Source organism: Mauremys reevesii, linkage group 9, assembly GCF_016161935.1.
Source record: "Mauremys reevesii isolate NIE-2019 linkage group 9, ASM1616193v1, whole genome shotgun sequence".
NCBI classification, from domain to species: Eukaryota; Metazoa; Chordata; order Testudines; family Geoemydidae; genus Mauremys; species Mauremys reevesii.
The window spans coordinates 102,771,722-102,791,827 of record NC_052631.1 but is presented as its reverse complement, the minus strand read 5'-3'; the positions used below and the strand labels follow the sequence as shown (position 1 = coordinate 102,791,827).

Below are 20,106 nucleotides of genomic sequence, written 5' to 3'. Positions count from 1 at the left end.
CCCTCCGACCCAGACCACTGCCCTTCTGGTGACCAGGGTGGGGCTGTGGAAGCCTGAGTCTGTCGACTGACTCGTCGGCGACCGTTACAGGGAAGCCGAGGGGCTGGTGCCTGCCCAAAGAATGGTACCGGAGCCTCGGTGATCAGTGCCATGACCAGGAATGGTCTCATGCTGGAAAGGACTGATGCCTGAAATACCTGCGAGGCGATGATGACGGGCACGTTGGTGATCTCTGGTGGGAAGACCGTCAGTTCAGAGAATACGGGGATCAGCGTCGTGATTCCGGAGTTCCATGCCTTGTAAGCACAGACCATGGCATCAGAGATCTGGGCCTCCTCGCTGGAGGCCGAGGTTGCAGTACCAGGGTCCTTGGCCATGGCGAAGGGGAATGACGCCTGTGGTCCGGGGGCTGTCTGATCACCAGATTGGTTGTCTAAGCCAGTGTCTTGGCAGGATCCACCATGCAGCCAGGTGTCTGTGGTGCTGGTTGGCCTAACTGTTCTTTGGCCACCAGGGACGCAGATGGCCCTGCGATGGGCTGGGATCCCTTACTGTTCCCCGGAGTCAGAGGCAGGTCCACAGCAGTACCCCCGAGAGCCTCCACTGCGGGCACAAGCCCTAACTCAGGTCCTTTGCCCAAAGTTCCCTTGCACGGTGCCTGCAGACCAGTCAACTTAGACTGCTTCTTCGTTACTGGTGAGGGGGAACGGTGCTAGGCAGATCCCAGTGCCGGTGGTGCACTGCATGCTGACGCCAAAGCACCAGGTGTGGAGTCCGAGTGCGAGGGCTCCGAAGCTGGGCACAGAGCATGAGGAGGGCCCTCAATCAAATATCCCGCCGGGACTCTAACTACTACTGAAACACTTAACAGCTAACTAATCACTGACTAAATAACAAAGGAGAACAACCTAAACAGTGAAGAACCACTAATTCTCTTGCTAAGCAAGACCAGGTCCCAGCCAACCGTCATGGGCGGTAAGAAGGAACTGAGAGGGCATAGGGCCGGCAGTACCTGATATACTGCGGCATGAGGGCGGCACTCCAGGGGGTGCCACAGCCTGCCCTATGGATACTACTAAGGCAAAAATCTCCAATGACTGTGCACGTGGGTGCACACACACCTAGATGGAATCGACATGTGCAAGCACTCGAAGAAGAAAGCACAATTTCCCACCAATAATAAAATCAGTCAAATAGTTTGTAAATTCATGCATATTAAAAATGTGCTGCTCATCTACTTGACTTGGGGTGAGCCTCCCCTGCTACACCCACCTATCAAGGCCCCTGCTACCCAGAGTGTCTCCTAACATATTCATTTCTTGTGGATCTTAGAAAGTGGTGAGAGCAGTGGAGAAGGGAAAGGTTCAAGAGACTGTCAGAAGGGCAGGGGAAAGAGGGCAGCACAGGACTTGGGCACTGCTTGGATGGTGCCCAGGACCCTATTAGACTTGAGAGCCAGGACAACCCTGAAAAGGGCACGTAAAAAGTAAGTGGCTCTCCCTGAAACTCAACAAAAACACAGGCTGCAGGTGAGCAAGCTCAGCTATAGAACTGGCCGAGCTGCCAGGAATGCCTCAACCTGACATGCAAGAGCCACCTTATATCACTTCAAGTACCCCTCCATCTCATGCTCTCTCTTCTCTGCCCCCAGCACACGTGTAGAGGGCTACTGACTTCCATCTCACCCTGGGGGAGGGGCACAGTGGTGGCACCAGAGCCCTACAGAATACACAGCATCTGAGCTCTCCAAAACCAGAGTACCAGTCAGCTCTGTTCAGCAACTTTTCATTCTTAGCACCACCACGTGGCAAAACTGTGCCCAGCTTCTTTGAAACAGCAGAAGAGAACATCCACCAAATCCGAATAGGCAGAGGGACAGCCCTGTCAGCAGCCGGGATCAGGGACAGGGTGGGGCACAAGAGCCAGATTTACCTGCTGACAGATACTCCTCAGGACATACTTGGCATAAATATCCAGGCTGGCCGTCTCTATGGACACTGTCCGGCCAGCAGACTTCTTGGCACCCAGCTCATCTTCCATAAGGTCATCCACCCCTCCAGGGTGGGAAAAGCCAGAGCCTTTCAGCTCTGCATCTCCTGTAACCAAGAGGCAAAGGGTCACCTAATGCAACAGTAGCAAAAACCAGAGCCATCCACACAATGGACGCTGAACTTGAATACAATTTCCTCCTGGCCCCAGAGCTCAGCGTAGGCCGTCCCCATGCCTGGCTACTGCCCCGCGGCCCCAGAGCTCAGCGCAGGCCGTCCCCATGCCTGGCTACTGCCCCACGGCCCCAGAGCTCAGCGCAGGCCGTCCCCATGCCTGGCTACTGCCCCGCGGCCCCAGAGCTCAGCGCAGGCCGTCCCCATGCCCCGCGGCCCCAGAGCTCAGCGCAGGCCGTCCCCATGTCCCGCGGCCCCAGAGCTCAGCGCAGGCCGTCCCCATGTCCCGCTACTGCCCCGCGGCCCCAGAGCTCAGCGCAGGCCGTCCCCATGCCCCACGGCCCCAGAGCTCAGCGCAGGCCGTCCCCATGCCCCACGGCCCCAGAGCTCAGCGCAGGCCGTCCCCATGCCCCGCGGCCCCAGAGCTCAGCGCAGGCCGTCCCCATGTCCCGCTACTGCCCCGCGGCCCCAGAGCTCAGCGCAGGCCGTCCCCATGCCTGGCTACTGCCCCGCGGCCCCAGAGCTCAGCGCAGGCCGTCCCCATGCCTGGCTACTGCCCCGCGGCCCCAGAGCTCAGCGCAGGCCGTCCCCATGCCTGGCTACTGCCCCGCGGCCCCAGAGCTCAGCGCAGGCCGTCCCCATGTCCCGCTACTGCCCCGCGGCCCCAGAGCTCAGCGCAGGCCGTCCCCATGTCCCGCAACTGCCCCACGGCCCCAGAGCTCAGCGCAGGCCGTCCCGCTACTGCCCCGCGGCCCCAGAGCTCAGCGCAGGCCGTCCCCATGTCCCGCTACTGCCCCGCGGCCCCAGAGCTCAGCGCAGGCCGTCCCCATGTCCCGCTACTGCCCCGCGGCCCCAGAGCTCAGCGCAGGCCGTCCCCATGCCCCGCGGCCCCAGAGCTCAGCGCAGGCCGTTCCCATGCCCCGCGGCCCCAGAGCTCAGCGCAGGCCGTCCCCATGCCCCGCGGCCCCAGAGCTCAGCGCAGGCTGTCCCCATGTCCCGCTACTGCCCCGCGGCCCCAGTGCTCAGCACAGGCTGTCCCGCTACTGCCCCACGGCCCCAGAGCTCAGCGCAGGCCGTCCCCATGTCCCGCGGCCCCAGTGCTCAGCGCAGGCCGTCCCCATGTCCCGGCCCCAGAGCTCAGCGCAGGCCGTCCCCATGCCCCGCGGCCCCAGAGCTCAGTGCAGGCCGTCCCCATGCCTGGCTACTGCCCTGCGGCCCCAGAGCTCAGCGCAGGCCGTCCCCATGTCCCGCTACTGCCCCGCAGCCCCAGTGCTCAGCGCAGGCCATCCCCATGTCCCGCGGCCCCAGAGCTCAGCGCAGGCCGTCCCCATGTCCCGCTACTGCCCCGCAGCCCCAGTGCTCAGCGCAGGCCGTCCCCATGCCCCGCGGCCCCAGAGCTCAGCGCAGGCCGTCCCCATGCCCCGCGGCCCCAGAGCTCAGCGCAGGCCGTCCCCATGCCTGGCTACTGCCCCACGGCCCCAGAGCTCAGCGCAGGCCGTTCCCATGTCCCGCTACTGCCCCACGGCTCCAGAGCTCAGCGCAGGCCGTCCCCATGCCCCACGGCCCCAGAGCTCAGCGCACGCCGTCCCCCAGCCCCACGACGGCCCCACCGCCCCAGGGCGGAGCGCAGGGCGCCCCATGTCCCGCTACTGCCCCACGGCTCCAGAGCTCAGCGCAGGCCGTCCCCATGCCCCACGGCCCCAGAGCTCAGCGCAGGCCGTCCCCATGCCCCACGACTGCCCCACGGCCCCAGAGCTCAGCGCAGGCCGTTCCCATGTCCCGCTACTGCCCCACGGCCCCAGAGCTCAGCGCAGGCCGTTCCCATGCCCCGCTACTGCCCCACGGTCCCAGAGCTCAGCACAGGCCATTCTGTCCCCATCCCCAACCAACAGCCCTCAGCCAGAGAGCTCAGCACAGAACAGCCTCATCCCTGCCAGCTACCAACGTCGGGGCAGAGAGATCCATGCAGCCCACATATTCCCCAGGGAGAGAGCTTAGCACAGGCCAGACATTTCTCCATCAAACAGATCTCATCTACCCCTCCTATTTCTCCCAACAGAATTCTGCGCCCCTACTGGGGCAAAGAGTTCATATGGCCCACATTTTACTGTGCTCCCCATACAGAAAAATGCAACAAAAAATCTGCTGGGGGACACGCACCTCTTCCCCAGCAGCACATCTGTTCCAGCATGCCTGGAGCAGCCTCAAGATTGGGAAGGGGGGCTGGGTGTGCGTGCCTGATCAGCGGGGGGGAGTGGGGGGGGACACTCTGCCCTTCTCGCTTGCTACTGCAGCTCCCTGGTGTGGAAGGGTAGGACTTTTTATTATGCAGGAGGCACGCTAAAGGCAGAAATGTAGCAGCCTGCCTACATAGTAACATTGTTAATGTTCCTATTGTTAGTTAACTGTTCCCATTCTGAGGCTGTGGCTACACTTAGCACTTCAAAGCGCTGCCGCGGCAGCGCTTTGAAGCACTAAGTGTAGTCAAAGCACCAGCGCTGGGAGAGAACTCTCCCAGCGCTGTCCGTACTCCACCTCCCTGTGGGGAATAACAGACAGCGCTGGGAGCCGCGCTCCCAGCGCTGGGGCTTTGACCACATTGGCGCTTTGCAGCGCCGCAATTTGCAGCGCTGGAGAGGGTGTGTTTTCACACCCTGCTGCAGCGCTGCAAATTTGTAAGTGTAGCCAAGCCCTCAGTCAATTCCTCCAGGAGCATAAAACCTGTGAAAGTTTTAAGGCCTCTACATTGCTAGAGTGATGTAAAGCCTTATAAACGACAGTAAGGGAATCAGCTAGGAAGATCTATGTGCTCTCTCATTTTTTTCCTGTGCCAAAGTGGCACAATGAGGTTAGATTACAGTTCAGGATTTATTTTACTTACCCATTAAAAAAAAAAAAAAAAAAAAAGACTTTGAGGGCAAAAAAAAAAAAAAACATTTACCAAGTAGTCAATAAAATGTCAGGACAATCAGAACCAAGCACTTCCCAAAGTACCCAGCCAGGTCCAGGACAATGATTAGCAAAACTGTACGACTTTCATGTGTGGAAGTCTGAGCACTTTAAAATAACATTCTACTTTTTTTTTCCCCATGTTGTTTGGTGTTCAGTAATGTAATTTAAATGAAAATCCAAGATTATAACTGGAATGCAGGATATTATTACCCAGTGTTTGTAACTTCACTTTCATGTGTTTAGGAAATGCTGAATAGTGATTGGGACTTTTTTCTGTATTGTAGTTTAAATAAATTACCAAAACAATTGAAACTGGTGTGATTCTATTGCATTTTTTGACAAATAAAATATGCAGAATTTTGCATAATTTTTAATTTCTTGGCGCAGAATCCCCCCAGGACTACTCCTATGTAGTCATCATATATCTCTCGCAGTCCAACACTCTGTAGCACAAACTTTCTGCACTCTGCCTGCTCCCCCAACACTCCTTGTCTCCCTCTCACAGGTCCAGTCTAGGATAAGATACGTACCCAGCACAAAGACAGCCTTCAGCACTGCAAAGACTGCTCCATCCACAATTCGGTTCTGGGAAGCAGCCAGCAAGTGGCGGTCACAGGAGGAACGAATTCCCACTGTGGGCTTATCTGCAGAAAGGACAAAGGAGAAGTGTAAATCCCAGTACGTGAGAAAAATCCAGCCTCCAGAGCCACCCAAATCACGCACTATCCAGTACGGCGGACGGAGGGCCAGCAGTTCTGGCTCTGCTACTAGCTCACTGGGCCAGCTTGGCACTATTCATTTCCCCATTTGTAACATGGAGCCAATTACATTTGTCTACACCCAAGAGTGGGGGTGTCTCTGAACAACTTGGCTGACAAACTACACAAAGGCAAAGTGTTGTGCAGCACTGGACCACCCCAGTGTAACACAGCCATAAAATTCATAGAGATGACCAGGAAGCAATGTCTGTGCAACCAAGTCCAGACTTCAGCACAACTCTAACCTGGGGCATCAGCCACATTTGGAGGAGTGAGGGGACAATGTACAGATGATGAGCCATGGATGGCGCTCTGCAGGACTGGTTCCACCCCAAACAGAAAGGGCAGTCAAACTAGACAAGTCTGAGACATTACAGAGGTGTGCATGGCAGCCCTAGGGCAGGAGAGGAGCCAGCAACAGATCAATGAAGAGAGGGTCATACGCTGGGGCCAGAGTGAAACCCAGATGCTGCTGCTGTGAGGACAGCTCCCAGCCCCTCTGCTCAGACTCGGAGCCGGAGGGTTAGTGTGCCTGGGCCACGTGGGGGTGTTTAAAGGGAAGGACAGGCAGATTGCAGAGTTTGGGGAAGCAGAGGAGAGGGGTTTGTCAATGGGATAATACAGGGGGCAGCGCAGAGACGGGAGTCGAGGGGAAAGAAGCTGCTCTCTGCAGGCACTGCAGGGTGTCAGGAAGGAGCAGGAGGAGTAGGGGTTGCTGCCATTATGGCTTGGAAGATTCATAAATTATAAGGCCAGAAGGGACCGCTGTGATCATCTAGTCTGACCGCCTGTGTAACGCAGGCCAGAGACCTGCCCTGAATGAATTTCTATTTGAACTAAAGGTCTTTTAGAAAAACATCCAAACTTGATTTTAAAACATCTAGTGGTGGAGAATCCACGACAACCCTTGGTGCATTGTTTCAATAGTTAATTACCCTCACTGTTAAATGTACACCTTACTTCCAGTCTGAATTAAAGTCTAACTTCAACTTCCAGCCATTGGATCTTGTTATACTTTTGTCTGATACATCGAAGAACGTCTTTATCATCAAATTTCTGTTCCCCATGTAGGTCCTTACAGACTGTCGGCAAGTCACCCCTCACCTTCTCTTTGATAATCTAAAACTGAGCTCCTTAATCTATCACTATCAGGCATGTTTTCCAATCCTTCAATTATTCTCATGGCTCTTCTCTGAACCCTCTCCCATTTACATCATCTTTCTTCAATCACGGACACCAGAACTGGACACGGGATTCCAGCAGCTGTTGCCCCAGTGCCAAATACAGAGGTTATAGAGCTTCTCTAATCTGAATCTCCTGGAGAGAAGGAAACGGCAGGTTCCAATGAAGCCAGTTGGCTACAGGCACAGGACGTGAGAAGAACTGCAGAGAGCAACACAAGAAGCTGGGTAGGCTGAAGAATCCGGTGCTAGAAGCAGGGAGTGGCATGTCCAAATCCAGCTAGGGAGTGGCATGTGTAGGTGAGGACAGAGTAGACTCTGGCACTGATGTCAGGTGGCACAAGACCCTGGCTGACAAACTCTTCAGCTCTTAGCATAATGTCTGGGACAGAGCAAGGTACATCAACCCACAGCACACCAAGGTTGGTGTCCTGCCTGCAGTGAGGCCCAGTGGCTGATGCTGCAGAGGGAGGAGACTCCTTCTGCACATGCTTGGCTAACCACACAGTGACATACAGGGGGAAGCTGTACAAATGCATTCCCCATTCACTCCCTTTCCCAGGGCATGGGACTACTCAGCAGAAGGCTAGTCTTGCCTTGCCCAGGGTAAGACAAGGCTTTCTAGGACAGCACCAGGAGCTCCTCCACTTGGATCCAGTGAGCACAGGCGGCCCACAGGCTCACAGTGTTTGCTATGGAGGAAGGCTTCTGTACCCAGCTCACTTACTGCCATCCTGCTGGCATGGGTTCAGCTGTGGTGTCTTAAACAGGTGTAGCAAAATCCGACAGGTCAGACGGGCCCCCGGTTCCGAATCCTGTTCACTGCAGGCTACAGAAAGCAAAGGAATCAATGGAGATTTCACAGGACCACAGCTCACCTCTACTGTCCAGCCGCTGGCCCTAATTTCTGCAGTAGAGTGGCCTGCACTCTGCCTGAAGGGGGGAGGAGGGCATATTGAAATTAATATGCAAATGAGCAATCCAATCAGCACAGACTCCCCAGGCCCTAATTGCTACATGAAATTCAATGTATTCTAAGCTTCTCGTACCTACTCAGCTTTACCGTGCTGCAGCGGGGGGCTGAAATCAGCAAGGCAAAGCTGGCGGGTCAGACAGCTGGGGCAAGGGCAGGGGGTTTTGGAGCTAGGGAGCCCCAGGAGGAGGGAGGGGATGAGCATATTAGTAGGACGTTCCTGCAAAATGATCAGCAATGAGAGTTAACTATGTTGAGAATGAAAAGCACATTGTTAGGTTTCAGAATTAAACACCCAGAGTGAGGCATATGGGGCAGTTCATACCTCTCTGAGCTCTTATTTGGGACTGTCTGCAGACTCCAGCACACAGTGTGGCATTGGTAGAGCCCTGCGTGGATACAAAATTTGTATCCACATCCAAACCGCAATCCACAAATATTATCCAGGGATATAAAATGGATATCCGTGGATTTGCAGGGTTCTACCAACAGCTCCACAGGTCACCATGCACCAATGACACAAGGCTGTGCCCAGCCCCGAACCACCCTCTCTCTTCTCCACAAAGACCTGCTGCCTCATTGCCCGCTCCGCCCCTGCCATACCTCCTACCCTACTCTAGGTAGGTAGGCTATAATCCTGGGTGCTCATGTGCACTGCTGCTCCCACCCAGGGGGAGCTCGGACACCCCTACACAGACGGAGCGACTCTGATGCACACAGACCCAGCCAGGACTGGCAGTGGTGACAACTACTTGGCTCACTGCACAGGAGCACATGGTCACACTCCCTTCTGGGAGTTGTAGTATACCTCCTCTGTTCAAACAAGCTGTGGACTACAACTCCCAGAATGCCCAGCAGGCTATTGCATGATTCAGAGAGCCGAGCTAGAGGTTCAGGGCTGGGTGACAGCCCTTCTGTTCAGGTGAGTGTGTGTTGCAGAGGCCTGTGCGGATACAAAATTTCTATCTGCATCTGAGCCAGGATCTGCAAAAATGGTTCGTGGATATCAGCAGATTTGCAGGGCTCTAGACATTAGGTAAGAGCATAAGAATGGCCACAGTGGGTCAGGGCTGCTGGGGGGGGAGGGGGAGGGGGGCAAGAGGGGCAATTTGCTGAGTTTTTCGGGGCCCCTGGAGTGGGGTCCTTCACTCGCTCAGGGGGGCCCGGAAAACTCTTGCGGGGCCCAGGCTCCCGGAGCTTCTTCCACTCCGAGCAGAAGGACCCCCACACTGGCGAATTACCGCCGAAGCGGGACCCGCTGCCGAAGTGCAGCCAGGTCTTCAGCGGTGGGGGGGGGACCCTTCCATTCCGGGACCCGCCGTGGGTCTTCGGGGCACTTCTGCAGCGGGGGCCCCTCGCCACCGAATTACCGCCGAAGACCCGGTTGCACTTTGGCGGCAGGTCCCACTTCGGCAGCAATTCGGCGGCGGTCGACCCCGCTGCGGGTCTTTGGGGCACTTCCATGGCGGGTCCCAGAACGGAAAGGCCCCCCACCGCCGAAGACCCCAGGCCCCCAGAATCCTCTGGGTAGCCCTGCAGTGGGTCAAACCAAAGGTCCATCTAGCCAGTATCTTGTTATCTGACAATCGCCAATTGTAGCACTCTGTACCTCAGAGCAGTACCCTGGAACCCCCATATTCACCTGTGTCAGATAATTATGATATATTTCATACAAAACGTGCCATGTAAGATAGCATACGAAAAGCCATGATCTGCTGAAACCCACTGTTCTGTCCAAATATGTATATAGTTAGTGTGTATGAAGTTATGAGATTTCGCTGTAAGGTTGCTAGTTACAACAAAGGCAGTGATCCACACCCAGGAAGGTGTTACACGCCCACTAATCAGCAGGGGAGCTGTAAACAAGGGATTTACAATGCTGTAAGAGGGCTGCACAAGCATCACACAGTGGGGGATTGCTCAACTCTGACTGGCAAAGCCCACCAGGACATGTCTGGGCTAGTGTTTCCCAGGCACATGGACTGAGGATATAAAAGAGGGGACAGTACCATCATGCTTTTGCCTTTCTCTTCCTCCACCTATGCTGGAAGCAACAAGAGAACGCTGGGAAGACACAGACTTGAACTGAGGAGACTGATCCCAAGCTTAAAGAGGAAGCCTGTGTATTAAGAACTGTAACATCTAGTAAGGTGAGAAAACTGCTCGATCAAAATACTAACTAGTGTAATAAAGTCTAAGATTTAGACTCTGCACTTACTTTTTATTTTCTTTGGTAACTCTCTCTGACCTTTTGTGCCTACCACTTATCATCAAAATCTTTCTGTAGTTAATAAATCTGTTTTATTTTTTACCTAAAACAGTGGGTTTTGCTTGAAGTGCTTGGGAAATCTAGCCTTTGTAAACTGAGCTGAGTATATGTCCTCTCCACATCAATGGAGGGGCAGACTGGGTAATGAACTTACACTGGTCAGGCTTCTGACCAGGAAAGATGGTATATTCCGGAGTGCAAGGCTGGGGGCTTGGGAGATCTGCTGGTGGCTTTCTCTGTGTGATTCATGTGTGGCTCAGGGAGCTTTCATGCAGTCTAGCTGAGTGTGGGGTAGAGTGATAACAGCACCTGGAGAGGTTTGCTGCTTGTCACTAACAAACCATTGTGAGAGACAGCCCAGGCTGGAGAGTTAAGGGGGCAGAGCAATACCCCAGTTCCAGATTGTACTCCAGAGATCCTGTCACACCCACACCAGATGCTTCAGACAGAATGAATAGAACAGGGCAGTTATTGCATGATCCATGCCCTGTCATCCAACCACAGCTTCTGGCAGTCAGAGGCTTAGGGACACCCAGACCATGTGGTTGTGTCCCTGATCATCTTGGCTAATAGCCATTGATGGCCCTGTCCTCTAATTCTTTTGTGAACAGTTTTACTTCTAGGCTTCACAACATCCCCTAGCAATGAGTTACACAGGTTGACTGAGTGTGGTGTAAAGCAATTCCTTGTGTTTGTTTTAAACTTGCTGCCTATTAATTGTATTGGGTGACATCTAGTTCTCGTGTTACGTGAAGGGGTAAATAACACTTTCTTATTCACTTTCTCCACACCAGTCATGATTGTATAGACCTCTATCTTATCCCGCCTTGTCTCTTTTCCATGCTGAACAGTCCCAGTCTTTTGAATTTTCTCCTCATATGGAAGCTGTTCCATACCTCTAATCATGTTTGTTGCCCTTCTGTGCACCTTTTCCATTTCTAATATAGCTTTTTTAAGATGGGGTGACCAAAACTGCACACAGTGTTCAAGGTGTGGGCATATCATGGATCTATATAATGACATGATGATATTTACTCTATTATTAGCTATCCCTTTCCTAATGGTTCCTCTCTCCATTCTGAAAACTGGCCATTTATTCCTACCCTTCATTTCTGGTCTTTTAACCAATTGAGAAGACTTTCTCTCTTACCGCATGACTGCTCACTTTGCTTCAGAGCCTTTGGTGAGGGACCCTGTCAAAGGCTTTCTGAAAATCCAAGTACACTATGCACTGCATCACCCTCGTCCACATGTATGCTGACCCCCTCAAAGAATTCTAACAGAGTGGTGAGGCACAATTTCCCTTCACAAAAACCATGTTGACTTGCTCCCAATAAATCGAGTTCATCTGTGTCTCTGATCCGTCTCTTCTTCAGTACAGTTTCAACCAATTTGCTTGGGACTGAAGTTACGCTTACCGGCTCTTAATGCCAGGATCACCTCTGGAGCCTTTTTAAAAAATAGATGTCTCATTAGCTATCCTCTTTCAGTCATCTGGTACTACAGGAGCTGATGTAAGCACTAGGTTACATACCACAGTTACTAGTTCTGCAATTTCATATTTGAGTTTCTTCAGAACTCTTGGGTGAACACCATCTGGTTCTGGTGACTTATCACTGTTTAATTTATCAATTTGTTCTAAAACCTCCTCTATTGTCACCTGAATCTGAGACAAGGTCCTCAGACCTGTCACCTAAAAAGAATGGCTCATGTGTGGGAATCTCCCTCACATCCTCTGCAGTGAAGACCAATGCCAAGAATTCATTTAGCTTCTCCACACTGGCCTTGTCTTCCTTGAGTGCTTCTTTAGCACGTTCATCATCCAATGGCCCCACTGATTGTTTGGCAGGCTTCCTGATTCTAATATTTTTTTTTAAAATTTTTTGCAGTTAGTTTGTGTGTCTTGTACTAGTTGCTTTTTTTGGCCTGCCTAATTACACTTCTACACTTGACTTGCCAGAGTTTATGCTCTTTCCTATTTCCCTCAGTAGAATCTGACTTTCAATTTTTAAAGGATGCCTTTTTGCCTCTAACCACCTCTTTTACTCTCTTATTTAGCCATGGTGGCTGTTTTTGGTCCTCTTACTATTTTTTTTTTAATTTGGACTATACATTTAATTTGTGCCTCTATTATGGTGTTTTTAAATAGGTTCCATGCAGCTTGCAGGTATTTCTCTCTAGTGATTGTTCTTTTTAATTTCCACATAACTTGCTTCCTCATTTTTTAGTAGTTCCCCTTTTTGAAGTTAAATGCTACTATGGTGGGTTTCTTTGGTATTTTTCCCCCTCCCAAGGTTGTTAAATTTAATTACATCATGGTGGCTAGTACTGAACGATTCAGCTATATTCACCTATTGGACCAGATCCTGTGCTTCACTCATATTGAAAACTGCCTCTCTCCTTGTAGGTTCCAAGACTAGCTTCTCCAAGAAGCACTCATTGATAGTGTCCAGGCGTTTTATCTCTGCATCCCATCCTGAGGTGACATGTACCCAGTCAATATGGGGATAGTTGAAATCTCCCATTATTATTGAGTTCTCTACTTTTATCACCTCTCTAATCGACATGAGCATTTCACAATCACCATCCTGGTCAGCTGGTCAGTAATATATTCCTACTGTTATAATCGTATTATTCAAGCGGGGAATTTCTATCCATACAGATTCTACAGTACAGTTTGATTAAGATTTTTAGTATACTTGGCTCTATGCTCTCTTTCACATGTAGTGCCCCTCCCCCACCGGCACGACCTAATCTGTCATTCCCACATATTTTGTACCCTTGTATTACCATGTCCTACTGATTATCATCATTCCAACAAGTTTCTGTGATGCCCATCATTTTAATATTCTCATCTAACACCAGGCACACGAGTTCACCCATCTTATTTATACTCCAGCAATATATAGTTGTCTGCCTTCACGTGATGTAACTGAAAGGATCTCTCTTTAATTGACTGTTTCTCTTCAGTTCCTACGTGTACTTTATCAACTTCTATCCTCTCCTCTTTACTAGGATAGAGAGAATCCCTGTTAACAGATCCTCCCCTAAAGGCTGTTTCTGTCCCAACCGTGTGCTTCTCCACACCTGACAGCTTTCCCTCAGCCCTTAGTTTAAAAACTCCTCTAAGACCTTTTGAATTTTACCTGCCAACAGTCTGGTTCTGTTTTGGTTTAGGTGGAGCCTACCCTTCCCATCCTCCTTTCCCAAAAGGTTCCTCAGTTAGATTTAATAAATCTAAAACCAGCCTCCGTACACGATCATCGCATCCACGCATTGAGACTCTGCAGTTCTGCCTAACTGACCCTGCATGTGGAACTGGAAGCATTTCAGAGAATACTACTATAGAGGTCCTGGACTTTAATCTCTTACCTAGCAGCCTAAATTGGCCTCCAGGACCTTTCTCTATGTCACGGATACCTACATGTACTGCAACCACAGGCTCCTCCCCAGCATCGCACATTAGTCTCAAGAGATCTGCAAGCTTCACATCCAGTAGGCAATTCATCATGCTGTTCTCCTGGTATTCATAAACCCAGCTTACTCCTGGGGGAATTCTGCGCCACTGTGCATGTGCAGAATTCATGTCCAGTGCAGCCCCCCTCTGTTTCTCCCATGTAGCTCTGCAGCCCCTCCCCCCAGTGCCAGGTTAGGAGGCACAGGATATGGCGGGGGCAGACAGAGTGGGGCACATGTAGCTGCTGGGGGGTCAGACTGGGGTACAGAAGGACTAGTGGGGGGACAGACTGTGGTGCAAGCTCAGGAACTAGTGGCATGACAACATTGAACCAGGGCCACATGGGGACGGGGCAGAGGAGGCTACAGGGCCACATGTGGATGGGGGCAGATGTGCCTGACTAAATGCACGAGGCTAGGGGTCAAACAGAGTCTGCATGGCAGAGGCTCCCCAACTCCATAACTATGCCCTCCCCCGACCCCACCCTGTTCCATACTTCTCCCACCCACACCCAACAACCGTCCATGTTCACTCCCTGGCTCCTTCCCTCTCTCTCAGCTCCTCCATTACCCCTGACTCCCCCAAGCCTTTGCACTGCTTGTGAGGGGTGCGGGAAATGTTTCTGCATTGTATTTTAAATTAATTACTCAAAGTTCTGTATTAATATGCCTAGTAAGGAATCTATTTGTCAAAAAAACTTTTCTTGAACTTTTTTTTTTGTCTGTATTATTACAGACACTTGCTGACAGGTATTTTGAAATAAATTACCAAAATAATTGAAACTGGCATGATTATATTGTGTTTTCTTTTGACAAATAAAATATGCAGAATTTGGCAGAATTTTAATATTGCGCACATAATTTTTTATTTTTTTGGCACAGAATTCCCACAGGAGTACCAACTATCTATATTTCTAATGATTGAATCCCCCATTACTATTAGCTGCCTCTTCCTAATAACCGGGGTTCCTTCCCCAAGAGAGGTATCCTCAGTGCAGGAGGCTACCATGACATCATCTGGAAGGAGGGTTACACTCAGATCACCTGGTCAGGGTTTCCTTCACAAACATAGGAGCCAGTTATTTTCTGTAAATCAAAGGTCCGAGTCTTAAAAGGTGGATTCTGAGCATATTCCATGGCTGGGGATTACGTGCAACATTACTGTGCGCAGGGGCTTCAGGGTCCGAGTCCCACTGCTGGGTACTTGGCCCTTTGAGCCGGGCACTGCATTGCAGGAAGCCCCCTGGAGGGCACCGTGAGCAGCAGAGTGTCTCTGGAAGGGACTCACTCACCAGCATTGAGGAGTGAGGGGATGGCTGCACAGCGAATCAGGTCCTCCAACAGCAAGCACTGACGGGCAATGAGAATGGCAACAAAGGTGGCCAAGGAGTCATGGAAAGATAAGTCGCTCACCTGGGAGACAGAAGAGCAGCCAGTGACCATGTCCGTCTCTGCTTCACCCCCTCCAGTTAGCACCATATGGGCCTGACTGGGAGCAGGGGGAAGGGCAAACTCAACAACCCCATGGCCAACCCAGCAAAACCCTCCATAAGGGCAGCTCCAGCACCAAAAGACAGTTCCCCATTTCCCGCCCATGACATCCTGCTCCCTCTGCCATTCCCATCTCCAGCCCCTTGGGACACTCTCCCATCTCCGCCCTGCCCCCTCCAAAGCACCCCCCTCTCCTCAGCCCTGTTATTTAAGCTTTTGCACTTACATCAACATTGCAGAGGAGGTCGTTGAAGCCACAAGTCCCATTGTTGGAGGAGCAGCACAAAGCCTTGAGCACGCCCAGCCACTCGGCACTCAGGGACTTGCAGTAACCAGTCAGCTCAGCACACAGGATAGCTATATCATTGACTCTGTAGAGAGGAACCATGTGGTCACACACAGAACTCAATAGCCTAGCCCTTCCTCTCATTCCTAAAGCAGAGCCAGGCTTTGGAGAAGGTGGGGAATTGCTGTAGCATTATTTCCTTTTTAAAACTTTTTATTAAGGCAAAATTACAATAAAATGTTAACATACTACATTGTACATTACTTATTCTGGCTAAAGATCCTGGCTTGATGTTTGAGGAGCCTTCCTCCTCTGAGTACGCTCCAAAGGATGACCAAATTTCAAAATACCTATAGTCTTTTGGGTGCTTCTCTTGTGTACATATGTGGTAAAAAAGTCTGTGTTTTACTATCCCATAACTCCATAGGAGAAGGGGTCACATTTCTCTAGTAATGTGCAATACAAAGTCTAGCTGCTGACAATGAAAAATAACTTAATTTGCTGGTCTATTTAAAATGTGGATCCTTTGGTGGAGCATTAAACAAGCAGGTCAGGAGAACTCTTAAAAGGTTGCATTTTATTTCTGTATTATCAGGAAAAATGTGTGACTCAGTTTAGCCATTCACTTTGTATTGTGACCTAATAGGACTGAAGGAGTTAATTTCTCCTCTGGGACAGGGGAATAAGAGATAAGTGCTAGTCATGCAGATAAGACTGGGTTGGTGTGTGTGACAAATATGACGGTTTGGAAACATGGAATATTCAGACTCTTCTACTAAGATGTGACAGATTCTACGGACACCTAGAATACTGAATCACTATTGCATCAACTTTATTAATGGTGTATATATCTTTATGGGCCATTTAGTTCTTGAATTCCTGACTCACGCAGAGAATCACAGAAATGTGGGACTGGACTGGATGACCTGTCAAGTTCCCTTCCAGTCCTACATTTCTAGGACAGGTCATCTAGTCCAGCCCCAGCACTAAGGCAGGATCGTGTATTATTTAGACCATTCCTGGCAGGTGTTTGTCTAACCTGCTCTTAAAAACCTCTATTAATGGAGATTCCACAACCTCCCTAGGTCACTTGTTCCAGTGCTTAACCACATCTACAGTTAGGAAAGTTTTTCCTAATGGCTAACCTAAATCTCCCTTGCCTCAATTTAAGGCCATTATATCTTGCCCTGTCCTCAGTGGCTGAGAACAATTTACCACCCTCCTCTTTATAATCACCTTTGACATACTTGAAGACTTGTGTCCCCGCCTTCTCAGTCTTCTCTTCCCTAAACTAAACAAATCCAATTGTTTTCAATCTTTCCTCAGAGACCATGTCATAAACATACAGCTATGGGTAGCATAAAATCCCTTTTATCTGTAAGGAGTTAAGAAGCTCAAATAACCTGGTTAGCACCTGACCAAAAGGACCAATAAGGAAAGAAGATACTTTCAAATATGTTTGTGCTCTTTGTTGTTCTCTCCAGGAAAGAGAGGGACCAGGGCAGGAAAAACTATCTCCTAAAACCCTACCTGAAATAAGCATCCCAGATTACAACAATTGTAAGTAATAGCAAGGAAATGCGTTAGTTTATCTTTTGTTTTAGCTTGTGAATTTTCCCTATGCTCAGAGGGAGGTTTATTCCTGTTTTTTGTAACTTTGATGTTTTGCCTAGAGGGGAATCCTCTGTGTTTTAAATCTTATTACCCTGTAAAATGACCTTCCATCCTGATTTTACAAAAGGTGCTTCTTTTATTTATTTTTATAATAAAGTTCTGCTTTTAAGAACCTGATTGGTGTTTAGTGTCCTAAAAACCTAAGGGTCCGGTCTGTGCTCACCTTAGTTACCTATTTGGTTGGTATATTATTCTCAAACCTCCCCAGGAAAGGGGGGTGAAAGGGCTTGGAGGGATATTTTAGGAAAACAGGAACTCCAAGTGGTCCTTTTCCTGAATCTTTGTCTAACTCACTTAGTGGTGGCAGTAGTACCCATCCAAGGACAAGGAAGGATTTGTGCCTTGGGGAAGTTTTTAACCTAAGCTGGTAGAAATAAGTTTAGGGGGTCTTTCATGTGGGTCCCCACATCTGTACCCCAGAGTTCAGAGTGGGGAGGGAACCCTGACAGGCCGTTTTCCAGACTTTTAACCATCTTGGTTGCTCTCCTCTGGACTTTCTCCAATTTGTCCACATCTTTCCCCAAGTGTGGTGCCCATAACTGGATACAACACTCCAGTGGAGGCCTTATCAGTGCTGAGTAGAGTGGAAGAATTACTTCTCATGTCTGGCTTACAACATGCCTGCTAATGCAACAAAACCAAACATCATTTTGGGATGTAACACTATTACACTGTAGACTCATATTTAGTTTGAGATCCACAAGTATAGTCCTTTGCACTTGTCCTTATTGAATTTAATCCTATCTATTTCTGACCATTTCTCCAATTTGCCAAACTCATTTTGAATTCTAATCCTGTCCTTTAAAGCGCTTGGAACCCATCCCCACCCCCCAGCTTGGTATCATCCACAAACTTTATAAGTGTGCTCTCTACACCATTATCCAAATAATTTATGAAGATATTGAACAGAGCCAGAACCACAACAGATCCTTGTGGGGCCTCACTCAATGTGCTCTTCCAGCTTGACTGTGAAGCACTGATAATTACACCCTGGGAATAGTTTTCCAACCAGTTGTGCATCCACCTTTAGGTTCATCTAGACTATATTTCCCTAGTTTGTTTGTGAGAAGATCATGTGAGACGGTATCAAAAACCTCACTAAAATCACTTGGTAGAGAGGGCAGTTATTAACACAAATCCTTACTGCAGGTAAAAAGTTTGTGGAAGTTTCACCCCTGGAAAATAACAAGGACTGATCTGACCTGGTTCAAGAGGCCTAGCAGACAAAGAAATTATCTGTATAAAGTGACTGCCATGACCTGGAGAGAGAGATCACTTATGCTTGATACGAGACCTGACACAAAACTGTGACCAAGAGAGATAGGCCCTCCAGAGGGCCTGAAGTATTTTAATCCTGTCAGGGTCTCCCGGTGGCAAACGGGTGACAGCTGGTGAGCCAGATGTGAGTATAGGCTGTTTGTTGTTTTTAAAGATAAATAGTACTTTGCTTTATGAAAGCTGCCTGGTTACTGGTTCAACCTGTCACTGCCCCTGAGAGAACAGGGCTGCAGGTGCTGAACTCAAGTCAGATCTGCTGAGATAATCACAGTGAATTGCAGGAGCTTGCAGTCTAAGTCCACAGTCTGGAAGAAGTGGATCACAGGTTCCCGTCCAAGAAAAGTGATGGCTAGAGGCCCGAGACCTAACTGGGTGTGCCCTCAGAGTCAAAAACAACAAGGAGTCCGGTGGCACCTTAAAGACTAACAGATTTATTTGGGCATAACCGAACTCCTTGTTGTTTTTGTTGATACAAACTAACATGGCTACCCCCTGATACTCAAAGAGTCAGAGGTGCAGTTAATTCCAGAACTGTTGTGACAGTCTGAATGAACTCTGAAGGACCATTAACATACAAATGGAGTTGCATCAGACAGGCACAATGGAAGACCAACAACTGGATATTAACTTTTAAGAACTAGCAGCCAAGGGAAGCAGAACGTATGGAACATGCATAGCAGCAATTTGAAACAAAGAACGGAGGTATCAGCATACAGCGCTAAGACCTCTGCTGCGCAGTGCAGAGGAGAGACTGGAATCCTAGACACTTCCGGGCCAGAGAGGCAGGTAATGCTACCAGCATGGACAAGCATACAAGTTGGCTTTTCCACTTTAACCGAAGGATCCTAAAATACCATATTCCAGCTGACTAATATTTGCTAGCTTATTCTGTGTTTCTGCAAAACATCTGCTGGTTGTGTGGCTCCTGAGAGCAGCATATCTCCAACAAGGGTTTAAACTAATTTGGACCCAATGGACGAGCCCTGACGAGAAACGTGCGCTGAAGCCAGTAACCCAGGCTCAGGGTAGCAGGGCTCACCCTTGTAAATAGGGGAGGTCTAGGACTAAAGGGGTAACCTCCCAAAGAGGCTGTATGAATGTCAGAGTTATAGTATGCCCTGTGGACATGTGACAAGTGGCTACTGGCTCTCTCATCCTCGGATTGTATCCTGCTGCCCCCTTGAGGAGCACAGACAGTCCTTCTCCCTACACAAGTGGAGCCACCTGAGAGGGGGTCTCAACAGCCCCAGCCCTGCGCCTCACCGGTCTGGGTCATGGTGTCCCACGCACACGTGCATGAGTGCATTGCACACAAAGCTGTAGCGGTTGGCCGGGTTGTCATTGAGGCTCTTGCCCAAGTTGGTGTAGGTGAAGTTGTGCGCAGATGGATTCTCGATGGTGTCGATCATGAACTCGGGCTCCCATAGCATGTTAGAATCAGAGGGCTCCACATTGCAGTAGATTGTGTTCTTCACCTTGGAGCAGAAGTCACTGGCAGGGACAGGAACGGGGAGGTTAGGTACTTCTGCAAACATGCTTCCCTCTGCCTTTCACAAGCAATGCTGAGGCTCGGGGTGAGAGCCTTCTGCTCCCTCCCCTAGACCTCCCCTGGGTCCTCTGCAGTGC

The 20,106-nt window shown here is 50.1% G+C and overlaps 1 protein-coding gene across 3 annotated transcripts in view; it reads right to left on the bottom strand.

Moving 5' to 3' along the window:
* The window catches only part of MED12 (mediator complex subunit 12), a 68,639-nt gene that overhangs the window by 29,464 nt on the left and 19,069 nt on the right, over positions 1 to 20,106 (bottom strand). For all 3 annotated transcript variants that reach the window (XM_039488442.1, XM_039488443.1, XM_039488444.1), the window contains exons 21-26: positions 19,744 to 19,971; positions 15,469 to 15,613; positions 15,044 to 15,164; positions 7,781 to 7,882; positions 5,645 to 5,758; positions 1,933 to 2,096 (exon numbers count right to left, since the gene is read on the bottom strand). In XM_039488442.1, the coding sequence (XP_039344376.1) occupies positions 1,933 to 2,096; positions 5,645 to 5,758; positions 7,781 to 7,882; positions 15,044 to 15,164; positions 15,469 to 15,613; positions 19,744 to 19,971 (874 nt within the window). The remainder of the gene's footprint in view (positions 1 to 1,932; positions 2,097 to 5,644; positions 5,759 to 7,780; positions 7,883 to 15,043; positions 15,165 to 15,468; positions 15,614 to 19,743; positions 19,972 to 20,106) is intronic.